Source organism: Armigeres subalbatus, chromosome 3 (genome assembly GCF_024139115.2).
Source record: "Armigeres subalbatus isolate Guangzhou_Male chromosome 3, GZ_Asu_2, whole genome shotgun sequence".
NCBI lineage: Eukaryota > Metazoa > Arthropoda > Insecta > Diptera > Culicidae > Armigeres > Armigeres subalbatus.
Window position 1 is genome coordinate 3,884,368 of NC_085141.1, and position 16,064 is coordinate 3,900,431.

Below are 16,064 nucleotides of genomic sequence, written 5' to 3' on the forward strand. Positions count from 1 at the left end.
ATGGTTAGCGCGTCAGTCTAGATGTGCCAAGTGTGGAGAGTCCAGGTTCAGGTTCTATAGATATACTAAAAATTGATTTGCTTGAATCATTATCTAATTAAGCATAGATGATATAATCATTCCTATTAAGTTTTCCCCCATCGCTTGGATCATGTTTATTATTCAAACAATCGATCCCCTGTGGGAGTGTTTGCCATCCTACCTACTTGTTGAAGCTCGACAACAATATGAGCGCCTCCCACCAAATTCCAAGCGAAACCGCACACCGATTTCGCATTTCCGCAAAAGTGCGGCTTTCGCACGAGATATCGAGATTCCGGAGTTGCTTCCAGCCTTGTTGCGATTCCGATTCCCAGCGAACCAGCGATCCCTATGCGAACCGCCAATCGAGCGTTCCTCGGTCGTGGCATTTCACCTACCGGCTTCCGACAGGATAATGGAAATCGATGCGGGGTTGGTGAGATGGAATGGAAGCACGGCGATAATCAGACAATGGCAGAGCAATAAATAAATGCTAAATGTTGGAGAGAAAATAAACTTCCTCTGTGCTGCCGTTTGTCACCACAAATGTGTCACAGAGTCATCCCACTCGATATGCGTTGGGATATTTTTTTTCATTTCCATCCATCGAATCCATTCATCCCGAGACATCCATGCTGGAGCAATACAATACGTGTTGCCGTATCATATCAAAACTTGGAAACTTGTTCTTTTTCAAATATATTTAAAAGCTGCTCCAAACACATTTGCTTAATCATTTTTCCGAGCTTAGAATAAATTGTAGAGAAATTAAAAAAATTGTATACAATTGAAATGAAAAAGCGATAAGTCTGAACATGTGGCAACACTAATCAAACATTTGGCATAGCTACATACGCAGATAATAGATGCTTGAGTCTCCGGAGTCGTCGTCGCCTATGTTGTCAGCGTAATACGCGCTGCATCAAATCTCGTTCACTCACACCCGACCCATCGGAGCATACTTTCCATTTTTTTACCTCTTCCGCATCGTAGAACCTGCTAGAGCTCAGCCGTCCAATGCGCGACACCTACCAAGCATGTACAAAGCGACCGACGACAACTCCGCAAGCACAAGGCAACAAACAACGTCGGTGACAATGGAGAAGATGCTTTGGTTAAAAATGGAACGGAACAAAATTAGACTCTCGGAAAATCCACTCAGCGGGTGATTTTTATCTTGAATTAATTTTTTCTTGTTTTGCCTCGAAGGTGGCGAGTGTCGGTACTCTAACGTTCACCGGTGCCGGGTCAAGACGTGTTTTCCCGTAATTATTTCGTTGTCGCCGCCGTCGTTATCGTTATCCGGACAATCGCGCGTTCCAACCAATCGATTCAAGAGGGGACTGATTCCAAGAGGAATTGATTAGTCGGGCCGGAAGGATATTTATTTTTCCTTGTGTTTGCTAGTGAATGGAGATCTCAACGATTGAATTGCAATTTTTGAAGACCGCCGGCCTTTGGAATAGAAGCTGTTGCTATTGCTCTTGTTGCTGACAGGATCGACCGGGCATCCTGGGGGAAATGGATGTCAAGGCGAATCTCGTTGAATGGATGGAACTTTTGACTGGTAAGTATTGGAGTCACAGTGGTGGTCAAATGTTACGAACGAAAGTGTGGGTCCGAATCAAGTCACAATTCAGGAATTTTGAACTTTTGTCAGTAGCGGAAGATTCTTCACAGTGGTGGGTGGTCTGGTATGTTGATAAGGCAAATAATTGTCATGAGGTGATTTAGCAAGTAGTAGTAGTCAGATTTTGAGCAGGGAGGAGGGGGGCAATTTTTTTCATATCTTCTGTATCGTAATTTTAGCAAGCGTTATGTTATGTTTAAATTATTTCATATTCTGAACTGAAGATTTAATTAAAACTTATAAATATCAGTGCAAAGGCACTATTTTGATTTTGATTTTGATCCTGACAATCAGCAGTAGGTGACTAATTTTTGGCTAACTATTGGGTAATCAAGGATTTTACGCGAGTAAAAAAAAAACTATCACCGCTTCGCAGACAGTAGTCGTATGACGGAGCCAGCGGGTGATGCTGGGCTGATGCTGAAACTTGACACACTTGATCCCCGGGGAAACATGATTCCCCCTGTTGTATCGAAAACTAATCAAATTTTTATAACACTGGTATGTGTAAACTTATCCATTACACAGATAATTGAATCTGAGTAACATTTGATGTTAGTTCCATTATGTTCCAGCCCCCAACAACAGGCTGGGCGGACTGATATAGAATGCGAATCAATCGCACTCTGCTATGCCAAAGGCTTGCTTGGCTAAAGCATTTGGTGACTTTGATTGCCTTACGTGTGCGGTCGCATGTACTCAGACGACTAATGACGGTGGAAGACCGACACTTGATTATAATTAATTGCATATTCCCAAGCAACCAGAAGTTCGGATAAGAAGGGCTATACTGGCTTAATCAGCTCTCATTTTAAGTAATTTTTCGTATGGTGGGAGCGTTTAAGTGAACTTCAAAGTTTCGTTAAGGATGCTTGGAACTTGATGTGAACCATAGTGAACCAATTAGTTCGGTTAAGAGTAAATTTAAGTAAAATCTGAACTTCTGGTTGCTTGGGTTATTCCTATCTAGAGAGTACGAGGTTGAGGGTTCGAGTCCCTCCAAAACACGTGGATTCTTTTTCGCAAATTTCATATCAATTTGTCCATTTCGAAACATGTGCTGTGCATATGCACAGCCAAGATATTTAACAAAAAAATGGTTATCGTACGGGCGAGTTGACGAATAATATGCAATTAATTGAAATTTTACTATTTTAGCGTTCTCAATTCTTTTTCTCTGCAGAGGAAAAAAGTTTAATAACGTGTAATTTTTTTACTGGACGTAGTTTTATTATCGCAGAACTGAATAAGCCCATTAAATTGATTATTGCTCATTTCACATTGAATGCAGAAATACACCAAGATAAATAATAGAGTGGGCGCAGTTGTATGGAAAAACGCAAACTTCATCCAATCAAGCTCTCAAGGTTTTTCTGAATCGTTTTGGGACCCCGATCAACTGTGCAAAATATGGGCTCGATTGGTTGCGTCCTCACTTTCCGCATCGCGTTTTAAAGTTATATGGAGATTAGTATGGAAAATCGTACTTTTTTACATTTTGCTCTTAGCGGCTTCAAATTATCGTGAATTACGTGACTCATTACGTTAGCATATAGTCTAAAAGATGCCGACACACTTTGCTGAAAAAGGTACGTTGCAGGAACGTCTACAAAAAATGTTATAACGCTTTAAAGATTGATTGTTCGAACTATATGAAGGAAATCAATGTTTTCGACAGCATTGTTGTTGTTTGTAGGCAAAACCCTTCTTAATTCTTGACCCGACCTTAATTCTTGACCCACGTTGAAAAATGATTCCGAATAACTCCAATTAGCATCCCAGCCCTATAAGATCAATAATTTTGAAATAACATTCAGTTTTTGGTCCATGTAGTTTGGCAGTGCTGGTATCTGGCAGTAAGGATTTTTCCTCTGGTTGAATTGAACCATGTAGGAATTACAATGATATCAACTAACACTAAACTTAACCTAATTTATACTAAGGGTGCAAGGAGCTAATCGTTGCAAAAGATGGTTGCAACGATTATTGCCTAAATTTGAAATAATTTTGTTGGACATTTGTTGCAATATCTCAATATTCAATCCTCTGGAGTGCCTTCTTCCTGGTTCTGCAGCAACTAGTCCATATTGACACAGCATACAACATGGCTGGTCTAAAAATTTGTTTGAAAATCAAAAGTTTGTTCTTATAAGTGGATATAGACACTTAATACATTTGTTACCTTTGGCATCAATGCCTTCAATGTGACTTTTAAAAGTTAATTTTTGATATAGCAAAAGTCGTAAATATTTAGCTTCGCTAGACCAATTAATTAGAACCGCATTCATACCCGAGCAGAGGAAAATAGCTCAATAATATCAAATCTTGATAAGATAGCAAAATGAGATATGGACATGATTGATATAAGAGATAAAAGATCAGGCGAAAATATCAATATTTTGCACTAAAATATCATGAGGAAATCATGTTATGTTATTTGTAATCAAACCTTCATGCTAAACACTGTCAAATGCTTTCTCTATATCAAGAAAAGCAACTCCAGTCGAATATCCTTCAGATTTGTTGAGCCGAATCAAATTCGTAACTCTGAATAACTGATGGGTGGTTAAATGCCCATGGCGCGGTACATTTCGATCATCCATTTAGACACGTATTCACTTATAAAACACATAAAAGAATAGACAAGAATGATGACAGGGATTTACTTTTTGTCTAAAACTAATTAGTAAAAGCAATGGAAGCAGCACACTAAATTTCACGGAGGTTATCCACATTATATACTATCGCGCAACGTAATGCTCATTGTTGCTGGAAATGGCCAATTTTTTGAAAATGTTTTGATTGATTCTACCATGTGGGATTTTCACATCGCACAGCATCTTCTCTAACACATGCAGTATCTACCCAATTCGACGATTTGTTAGTCCGGATCTCGCTCATTCAGAATTTTCCGGATTAAAAGTATCAACACCCATTTGATTCAAACACATTATGCTGTCAATTTTCAAGTTTTTGTTGTGATTTTGTTTTGGTTCATTTGTATGGATTTGACAGTCAAATTAACGATAAAAATCTCGATAGTCCGGACATAAATTTGTCGGTTTGCGGGGGTATACTGTAATTTGAAACCATGATAATATATTCCTACAGATGTATCCGCAGCAACAATCTGTAGGCTGCGCACTTATTGCTATACCAAACGTCTTACAAATGAAAAATCCAATTACCTATTTTGCGGGACAACATCTTAAGGCATTCGCTCAAGGATCAATCCCTGTAACTTACCTATACATCCGGAATACCCTCACCCTTGCAGCACTCAGAACAATGCACTCCGATCCGTGATGCGTCAATTGTGATAGATGATATTTCGTCATGTTGTAAATCTGCTCAGTTCCGGCAGCCTGCAAGCCGCCGGAAGATAGCAACTCGAAACCTTCTCCGCCGGTAGCCTCTTGTGCCTTTTTCCCTTCATCAAAGTTTCCAAATTTTGTCGATCTGAAGGCCCAAGAACCATCTAATATACTGGAGGATCGAACTCAGAACCTCAAGATCTGCTGGCTTCAACGCTAGCATTTGTGCCATTTCAGATCCGTTATTTGTTAAATAAATGAACCAGAAAGGATAAAGAGCTCACAGGAAGTTTTTTTTTATAAGTATGAAGAAAATACCATCATCACTAGGTGTTTTCATATTTTTAAGTTTTCTAGTAATAGATTTCACTTCATCCAAATTAGTTCCCAACGAAGGGTCAAAAACATTCTCTTGATTTAGAATGTCTTCGAAGCTCCGTGTAACCTGATCCTCAATTGGACTAGTGAGACCTAGACTAAAATTATGGGCACTCTCGAACTGCTGAGCAAGTTTTTGAGCTTTTTCGCCATTTGTTAATAAAATTTTATTTCCCTCTTTAAACGCTGGAATTGGCTTTTGAGGTTTTTTTAAAAGAATTTTCGTTAATTTCCAAAAGGGTTTCGAACTGGGATCCATCCAAGACATTGTTCTCAAAGCTGGAATTTTCAGAATAGCGAAACATTTTTTAATTCCATTTTGAAAATTAACTAACAAATTAATAACTTTCAACACGGGATCGCGAGTTCTTTGGTATTGCCTTCGCTTCACATTTTTAAGACGGATCAGTAGCTGAAGATTATCGTCAATAATAATGGAGTTGAATTTAATTTTATATTTAGGAATTGCAAAGCCTCTGGCTTCGACAATTAAATTTTTCAAAGATACGAATCTTCTTCAGCAATGCTTTTCGGCATCCTTCGGTTTATACTTCAACACAATGTCCCACTTCGTTTGAATTGAATTGAAACCTCTAGAAGTAAAAATGCAAAAATATACGTTTTCCTATACTAATTTCCATACAAACTTCAAACGCGATGACGAGTTCGTACTATCCCATTTATTTCCACCACTTGATTGTGCCTTGACAGATACGTATTTCGACCTCAACAGTAAGGCCTCCTTCAGCAGGGTTGCCACATATACAGATTATTCTGTATTTTACAGATTTTTGAGGTAGAGCGGTGACCAAGAATCTGTATGTACAGATATACAGATTTTTAGCAAAATTACAGATTTTACAGATTTATTGAAGAGAACAGTACTGAAAATTATAATACAAATTATGTAAATAATTTAAATTCTTCACCAAACTCATCTTATTACGATCCATCATATTAGCAAAATTTTAATTTGAAAATACAGAGCAAATTGGCTCTGGTAGGTTTTACTTTTTATTAAAAGTTAATGCAAATCAACGATATTGAAACCATATTATGCTCCGTAAAATGTTCGGACTACATTTGAATAAAGTGGACTCAAGCAATAATAAAAGAAAATCAGATCTAGCCTTTATTCACATATCCAGAATCAGTAGTTCTGCTTAGTAGGTTTAGTGTGACTGAACGGTTGGTCCTCTAAAGTGGCAACAATAGTTAAAGACGGACCCTCGACAGATTTCATTCACAAATTATCAAATTTACATAATTTTTAAAACAAAGTTTGCTCAAAAACTATTTTGATTGGGTTTAGATGGATACAGATTTTCAATACAGATTTTTTGACTTGAGATACAGATATGAAGATTTCCTGAAGAAAAAATACAGATTTAAATGTGGCAACCCTGTCCTTCAGTGTCTCGTACATGACTCGACTTTTTCTTAATCGAAAAAACGTTGATTTGAAAAAAATAATCATGATGCCCCACTCTAATAAATACTCAACATGGACACACTTGATCCCCCACAGATTGGACACACTTGATCCCCATATAGCATATATTGAGGCGTTTGTTGTATTCCATTGCATTTGCATATTATTGCATTACATGCAACTAATTGATCTGTTATATCTGTTTTCTGGTTTAAATATATTTATTTACTTACTTCAATTTTATCATTCAAGCACACGCATAGTTTGTATTTGCCAATAGCCTTATCTTATTACCTAGAATAAAGTAAAATTATACATACTTAAATTTGATTAGTTTTATTGAATACGAGTACATTAATTAACACAAATTAAGTTTTAAAAATACTCAAGAAATCACCGGCTGTAAAATCAGTACTGTTAAATCTGCTATTCAACTGTACTTTTATGTAATTTTCCCTTAATAATTTACTCACCCGCACAAAGCATAACAAAATTTTGATGACCGGTCGATCATTTTGCAGTCTGCTTATGGAAGAAAACACGACCGGACCCGATACAATTTTTTACTTTCTCCCTACTAAATTAGCATTAGAAAACAAAAAAAATAGTCAGCTTCTATCAATTTTAAGAAATATTCAGCCGCAATCGATTTCAAATTGTAGTTGTCAAAGAAAAAATATGATTTTTGGGGCTCAATGGGGCAAAACGTTCTAGCATTTTCCAGCGAATGAAAACAGCACCATTCGATTTGTCGTCAATTTTGTAAGTAGCCGCAATAAATAGGTACCTTTTTGGGTCAGTTTTCTCCCACTGTGCATTGTGTTGAATTTTATGCCTGGGAGTCCGAAATCACTTCGGAGGTGGCACCGCTTTGAAAAAGTATCCGTCTCTGGCAATGATTAATTATATGCGCGCGTCTTAGGGGAAATGTTACACGTTTAAAACACTATTATTCTTCCATTTACTTCCACTAATTAATTTTTATGTATCAAACAGATACGTATTTCATTTAGGAATTAGCGATACCGATACGATCTATCGGGTATCGATATTTTCACTCCGTTTGATCGATATTTTGCATCGATTTTCTGATGTTAGATATTTGACCGTATCGATTTTTTGTACCTGATATCGGATTTCGATATTTTTAATTTAAGAGACAAATATCAGATCCAATCCGTTAAAAAAAAGTGTGATGCGTGAAACGATTATGCGAAGTTTCCGCTCAACTTCTGAGACGAGCAAACGTGTTTTCGATTACGCTCTCCAAAAGTCAAGCGATTTATTCCGGTGGTTTATCTTTCATCTGTCTGTGCCGCGTCGCGCGCTTTAGTGTTTCGCGATGAGGCGAGAAAACACTTTCCGAATAGACTATTTGCGCTTTCCAATGAAGCCGTCTTTCGAGAAGGTGCATGGCTTTTGCCGCACAGTTCTAGGACTGCAGAAAGACGATGTAGTGAGATTTCAGTGCCACCGCGGTGAACAATGTGCGTTCGTCAAGGTGAAAGACCTGACGCACAAAAAATCGTGGACGAACACGACGAAAAGCATGAGGTGGATATTGCGGGGAAGAAGCACAAGCTCCGTATAACTATGGAAGATGGAAGTGTGGAAGTGGAAGTGCACGATCTGCCGGAAAACGTTTCCGAAGAGAAGATTGTGGAATTTCTCAGTGCGTTCGGGGAAGTTATTTCTTTGCGGGAATTAACGTGGGGTGATGGTTTCGAGTTCGGTGGCATCACGCTCGGTATACGGTCGGCTCGTATGCTGATTCAGCGGAATATTGACTCGTAGGTCACAATCGATGGACAACAAGCATACATTCACTACAAGGGCCAGGTTGCCTCTTGCAAACACTGCAAAGAGCAGGCTCACGAACTCAGCTACGCGAACGTGACGAAGCAATCTGGGCCACGCCAACCGCCGAAGAAGACGAACGGTGCGAAACCTCCGATCGTCAAACCGATCGAACAATGCTCCGTCGCTCCACCACCAGCTTCGCTGGCAGGGTTGCCACATTTAAATCTGTATTTTTTCTTCAGGAAATCTTCAAATCTGTATTGAAAATCTGTATCCATCTAAACCCAATCAAAATAGTTTTTGAGCAAACTTTGTTTTAAAAATTATGTAAATTTGATAATTTGTGAATGAAATCTGTCGAGGGTCCGTCTTTAACTATTGTTGCCACTTTAGAGGACCAACCGTTCAGTCACACTAAACCTACTAAGCAGAACTACTGATTCTGGATATGTGAATAAAGGCTAGATCTGATTTTCTTTTATTATTGCTTGAGCTTTTTCTGAGACCACTTTATTCAAATATAGTCCGAACATTTTACGGAGCATAATATGGTTTCAATATCGTTGATTTTAATAAACTGTTAATAAAAAGTAAAACCTACCAGAGCCAATTTGCTCTGTATTTTCAAATTGAAATTTTGCTAATATGATTATTTACATAATTTGTATTATAATTTTCAGTACTGTTCTCTTCAATAAATCTGTAAAATCTGTAATTTTGCTAAAAATCTGTATATCTGTACATACAGATTCTTGGTCACCGCTCTACCTCAAAAATCTGTAAAATACAGAATAATCTGTATATGTGGCAACCCTGTTCGCTGGAGGCCTTTCCCGAGCTAACGAAGCCGGCGAGTCAGAATGAACCGTTTGGCTCAAACAAACAACCAGCAAGCCAGCCAACTGCGAGCACCGCACGAACGGTGTCCCCTAGCCCGTTGTTGCAAGCACCACAAGAGCGCAGCTCATCTTCGTCGTCGATCCGGAAGAAGTGGCCTTGGTGGATGTTTTTAGAAACCTATTGCGCAATTCGATCGCAAAGCCAAACAGCCGGCAACGAGACGGATGACTCGTCAACATCTACGAGGAGTAGCCGAAGTCGAGGTCGCCCGCCCGGCAAGAAGCAACGATACGACTACGGTAACGATGAGCGGGACGAGAACTAATATCTTTAAATGGCTCTCACGTCCTACAACCTCGCATCAATAAACACAGGAACCATCACCAACCTCACGAAGCTGAACGCGCTCCGAAATTTTATTAGCAGCCAGTGTCTTGATATCGTGTGCCTGCAGGAAGTCGAAAACGAACAGCTTTCCTTGCCTGGCTTTGTCGTTTTCGCAAATGTGGAGAGGCACAGCTATTGCGGTGAAGGACCACATCCAGGTCACTCAGGTTGAGAAGAGTCTGGATAGCCTGAAAGCTGATAGCGCTCAGAATACACGACACGACCATCTGCAACGTTTACGCTCCCTCTGGCTCTGCGCAGCGAGCGGCCAGAGAAGCCAGAGAGTGACAGACGAGAAGAACGTTGCCAGAAGCCGGATGTTGGTGTCGCAGGAAGAAAAAAGAGTACGAAGAATAAGTTATTAGTGAGGCGCAGGAAAAATGGAGCAGAACGATAGGCGGAGGTTTTATGAGTCTGTCAATGGCGTGCGGAGAAAGACAGCGCCATCTCTTGTCATGTGCAACGACCAACAAGGGAATTTGCTGACAGTTAAAACTGAAGTGGCTGCCAGGTGGAAGCAAGACTTTGTTAAATGGAGGAAGTGACGGAGCATCGGTGAACAGAATAAATATTAGCGACGATGGACAAGCTGTGGAGTCACCTACACTAGATGAGGTTAAAAAAGCTGTTAAAGAGCTGAAAACAATAAGGCTACGGGGAAGGACCAGCTCCCGGCTGAACTTCTCAAACATGGCGGTGAGCAGCATTATGGAGTTCTGCACCATATTATGTCGAAAATATGGGTAGACAAGCAAATGCCTGCTAGCTGGTTGAACGGCCTCATTTGCCCTCTCTTTAAGAAAGGGCACAGACTAGAGTGCGCCAATTACCGAGGAATAACCCTCCTTAATTCGGCGTACAAAATTATGTCCCGTAGATTGAGACCGCTTGAAGAGTCCTTCGTCGGCGAATACCAAGCAGGTTTTCGTGAGGGCCGATCAACGACGGATCAAATGTTTACCCTGAGACAAATCCTTGATAAATTCCGGGTGTACAACTTGCAGACACATCATCTGTTTATTGATTTCAAGGCGGCGTACAATTCAGTGAAACGGAATGAATTATGGCAAATTATGTTTGAACATGGTTTTCCGGCGAAACTGATACGGCTGATTCGTATAACGTTGGACGGATCGAAATCAAGTGTAAGGGTTGCGGATGAAATATCGACGTCATTTGTTACCTTAGATGGATTAAAGCAGGGTGATGTACTCTCGAATCTACTATTCAATATAGCGCTCGAGCGAGCGATTAAGAGAGCTGGTGTGCAAAGAAGCGGTACCATTATCACAAAATCGCATATGCTCCTGGGATTTGCGGACGATATCGATATTATCGGAATTGATCGCCGTGCCGTGGAAGAGGCTTTTGTGCCTTTTAAGAGGCAGACAGCGAGGATTGGACTCACGATCAATACCAGCAAAACGAAGTACATGGTCGCTGGCAATCAACGTGGGTTCATTAGTGGTGGTGGTAGTGAAATGGTGTTGGATGATGAAAAATTTGTATCTTGGAGCATTAATGACGTGCGATAATGATATTACCCGCGAGGTGAAAAGGCATATTGCAGCTGCAAATAGGGCTTATTACGGACTTCGTAACCAGCTTAAGTCCCGTAGTCTGCAAACGAAAATAAAACTCGCGCAGTGTACTACTCTGATTCTTCCGGTGGCTTTATACGGCCATGAAACATGGACGTTAAAGGAGGCTGATCAGAGAGCTTTCGGAGTGTTTGAGCGTAAGGTGCTGCGGACAATACTCGGCGGTAAACAGGAGAACGGCTTCTGGCGGCGTCGCATGAATCATGAATTGTACCAGGTATATAAAGGGCTGAATATTATGAAGCTTATACAACACGGCAGACTACGGTGGGCTGGTCACGTTGTTCGTATGCCGGAAGAACGTCAAGCGAAGATAATATTTAGTAGAGAACCCGGAAGAGGCCGCAGGCTTCGTGGAAGGCCGCGTACACGATGGCTTTTTGCAGTTGAAGAGGACCTGAGGACGCTCAATGTTCAGGGCGACTGGAAGCGATTGGCCCAGGATCGAGTCCAGTGGAGAAGGATACTCCATTCGGCGTAGGTTCATCGAAGAGCTGTAGCCCATCAAGTATCAAGTAAGTAAGTATGCTTTGACATGGATGAGTTTTAGCAAGAAAGTGTCTCTTTCATCGTTCAGGTGTGGGCACTCTCCGTAGGCCTTATCAAGGCTCTCATAGAACTCATCCTTCATGTCATCCGGCTTATCGTCCGTTGGGGCATTGATGCTGATCAGGCTATAGGTGAAGATTTTGCCCTTTATTTTCAACACGCAAATGCGGTCGCGTATCGGCTTCCACCGGATAACACGCTTCATCTGTTTCCCGATCACCATAAAGCCAACTCCTCGTTCTGCTCTGTCACCGCCGCTATAGTAGATGTGGTACTTGAATGAAGTGAAGTGTGCTATGGAATCCATTGCCCGGAATTCACGTTCTCCAGTTCTGGACCACCGTATTTCTCGGATTGCTGCCACACTCACGCCGACCTTCTTCAGCTCAGCCTCACGTTCTCACATTCCAAGATCCGACTTTCCAATGTTTGTCCTTTATTCGTTGTCGGGTCTGTTGCTGTTGAATCAATCCGTTTGCTTTGCTGAAAAATCTTCTGTAGGCTACCGTATCAGGGTTGCGCTACCAATATCGCGTTGAAGGGGCTGCCTTCTCGATGCTAACACAATGCAGCATGATGTGCACAGTTTTCCTTAAAGTCTCTCGCTGGCACTCGGACGATGATCAGCTGCTCCTGACATGGAGAACAAAGCTCAGATTCACACCGCTGGAGAGGAGCAAATCCCTTCTTCCATGTCAGCATACGACTATAGTTCCTACCGCGGTTGGTTACACGATCTTCCCTAAGGTTGGTCGTATCCCGGCCAGCTTTCCAAACCACGCATTATTTTCCAGCGGTCTTCTAGGCGTACCTTGTGATTATCCAAACCACAGAATATTTACTGGATGTCTTATTATGCGGCTTGGGGAGCGGCTCACCATACCTGCGCTGCCGCTAACCGCAAGTCGAGCACATCTGTATATGGAGGCCCATATACAGATGTGCTCGACTTGCGGTTAGCGGCAGTGCGGGTGCACGCTACATAGATCAGGCAAGAAGAGGACAAGTCATGGCTTGCTACTAGCCTAAATCTGGCAATTCGCGCACGATACTTGATAAAACGAGAGATGAATGTTTAATTGCATCCATAAGCAGACTTGACACGATCTTGATTATGTGATCTCCATGTGGATATTCTGGCGGGATAGAAGGTGCTTAGGACAACTATTTAAGCAATTCCATCGACTCGCTGTGGCCAGGGGAGGGGTTATCAAGTCCTTGTTGTTTAGTTTTTTTAAATCACAGGCATTTAATAGAAAAAAAAACTATTTTTGCGGTTGAGATTCTCACATTCTATTTCGGGTATAAATGAATGTTGAATTTTATTTTACGAGATTGAGAGAAATCGTGTATAACTTTTTCAGAAATTCAACTAGATTTTTTTATTACTAAATGTTATTACCATGTGATTCAAATTGAACGTTATCTTGATTTGTAAATGCATTACAGTATTTCAATATTCAAATTTATTGCATCTACATAGGAAAGCTTGCAATTTGTTCCGCACTGTATCCGAAATCGACATCGTCTATGTGCCCCAGTGGTACCCATTTTGTCGCCACACACGCGACTTGAATGGGAAATGTTGAAATTGTCCAAAACATTCATTTTTTTTCCTTTTTCTATCCCCATGGTATCCTTCTAGACATGCTTCAATTCCTGGATGCAACCGCATCGGCAAAAATGTGCAATTCCCCGAGGAAGGCCATTGCAATAAACGGACGGGGACGACACCCGCAATGTGCCGCTGCCGCTTCTACTACTGCTGACATGGTGAAAAGCGACGATATATGCGACTGGATTCCCCAGGACCGAACAGAGAGTGCCGAGTACATGAATATTGTCAATAAAATAGATGAATCTCATCGCCTTACGTTGATACACAAATGCAATGCGGTGCTTGGAAAGTTGCACGAATGGCTGCTGGCATCCATGCTGGAATCCCCATCGTTGGAACCATTGAAGAAAGGATTAGATGGAGCAGAAGATGGCGAGGAGGAGGAAAACTCATATCTGGAGATGAACAGAGTAGGACATAAAAATGATATTAATTTAACCCAACCAACAGATAAGATTGACTCTTGTGAAAATTTCGACAAGGATGAGGCTGCTAGCAGTTTCCGGGAAGAAGACTTATCTAACAAAAACGAAGAGGAGCTCAACTTGGAAGAAAATTGTTATGACTTTACAACCGATAGAAGTCTGTACGACGACTGCTCTCCAGACATAAAATTGAATAATGTAGCGTGCGTAATCCCAATAGATGACGATGATAGCAAGTGTCCCTTTAGTGGTTTACCAGCAGCCCATCTACGCATCAAGCAGTCTCCCATGTTCGGAACACTTTTCAGGCAAGAGAAACGACTGTTCTTCGATCAAACGAAGAAATTTTATGTTGGTTTGTTGGATCGTTGGCTGTTGATATACAACAATTGTAATGAACTCAAACCAGTTCAGTGCATACAAGTTAAGGATTTGAAGTTAGATCTCAATTTGAATGACCAGTTTAATGAAAAGCACCAATTCAACATAATTACTCAGAATGATTCGAAGATATGCTTTTTGTCACCAAGCTTCAAGGAGCTGAACGAGTGGATTGTAGCACTCGAACAATGTCTGCTAGGAAAGTCCGAAAGCTCTATCGCAATCAATAGTTCCAGGAAGCTGCCACTTCCTCCCACACCGGATGATGAACCTGACAACAGTTGTTTAACTGGTGACGGACTCGCGGATCACACGGACAGCATCTATGAAGAGCCCCAACTTTTGCACAAACAACACGAATTCGTTGAACAAAACCAACAGCACAACTATGACACTCCGAAGCCACCCGTCGTCGATGTTTGTCACCACAAACACCAAAGTCAACAACACACGGAAACAGGTCCAACTAAAATAACTAATGACGGTCTGATTTCTCCCACGACAACTCCCAGGGCAAACAAGTGTGAACCAATTAGCCACACGGTAGTGCCAACTGTTGCGACGAACACTTCCGTTTCCGCTCCCACATCCACCCCAACGACGCCCACTTCGACGACGCCGGTTAAAAGTTGGCTCTTTAATCGTTTCCATAAATCAGCCCCTTCTGATGGCAACGGAACATCGTCGTCGGAGCAATCGAAGCACACTCGTAAGGCACTCTCCTCCAAGAAGCAGCTCGCCTTTCAGCACGAACACATACCAGATGTGGCGTCAAAACCACCGTCCGGCATTTCGGCCAAAGCTACTACTAATAGTGGCAGCAACAGTACCAGCACCAGTCCATCTTCTACGGTTCCCTCGGCGGCCGGAAAAGGAACGAAAATAAATATGATAATTAGTCAACTGGAGGCCAACGGTCAATTGAGCCTGTTGTCGAAAAGTTTAAACGACCCCAACAAGCGGAACACGTGGTGCTTGGACGAGTAGCTTCATTAGATACTTCTGTTTGTACAGATTTTTGTGTATGAATGTGGTGTGTGATTTTCCGGCTAATAACACCGACGATGGTGCTCCGGATGAGAAAGAAGAGAACACATTTTTGCGATCCTTTTAGTTTCAGCTGAAGCGGATGTGGGTTGTTGTAATTTGTTTCAAACATTAAGGTGCTAATATGGGGTGAATCGGTTTTAGGGTTCGTATTAATGATGTTGGCTTCCCATTAAAAAGTTTGAAAGAAACTTGTTCGTCTTTATTGGTTTGTGGTAGAAAGTTTGAGAATAATGGTCCTTTTGCTTTTGTTCTATTCTGTCGTGATGTTTGGGATAATAATCGTCTTGTGGATACAACACGTGGCCTAAACTATCCATTTTTGCCACAAATTCTTTCTATAGTTTTAAACATGACCAAGAAATAGTTTCTTTGCTTTGTGGCACTGATGAAACTATTCGATTATACGAACTCATTATGTATGGGATTTTCATCGATTATTTTTCGGTGAATAGATGAAAATCCCATACAGCAATTATTAATAAACAACACACTCATTATCGGGACTTCCTTGTTATTTTTTATATGCTTTTCTCGTACAGGATAAAATCTGCATCTAAACTAAATATTAATAAGAGAATAAAATATTTATAGGCAGCTTGTACACCTAAGTTTGACGAAAAGTTTAAATGTTCACTCCA

General features: G+C 41.0%; 1 protein-coding gene across 1 annotated transcript; it reads left to right on the forward strand.

Moving 5' to 3' along the window:
• The first annotated feature begins 1,152 nt into the window (after positions 1 to 1,152).
• Positions 1,153 to 15,614, forward strand: LOC134219488 (uncharacterized). The gene is made up of 2 exons (XM_062698233.1): positions 1,153 to 1,588; positions 13,598 to 15,614. The coding sequence occupies exons 1-2, from the start codon at positions 1,543 to 1,545 to the stop codon at positions 15,361 to 15,363; spliced, it is 1,812 nt and encodes a 603-aa protein (XP_062554217.1). The 5' UTR covers positions 1,153 to 1,542; the 3' UTR covers positions 15,364 to 15,614.
• Positions 15,615 to 16,064: the final 450 nt, after the last annotated feature.

What these genes read in the sequence shown, in the direction of transcription:
- LOC134219488 (XM_062698233.1), top strand. Translation starts at nt 1,543, where the DNA reads ATGGATGTCAAGGCGAATCTCGTTGAATGGATGGAACTTTTGACTG. An exon ending in ATGGATGGAACTTTTGACTG is followed by an intron (nt 1,589 to 13,597) that starts GTAAGTATTGGA and finishes GTATCCTTCTAG; the next exon opens with ACATGCTTCAATTCCTGGAT.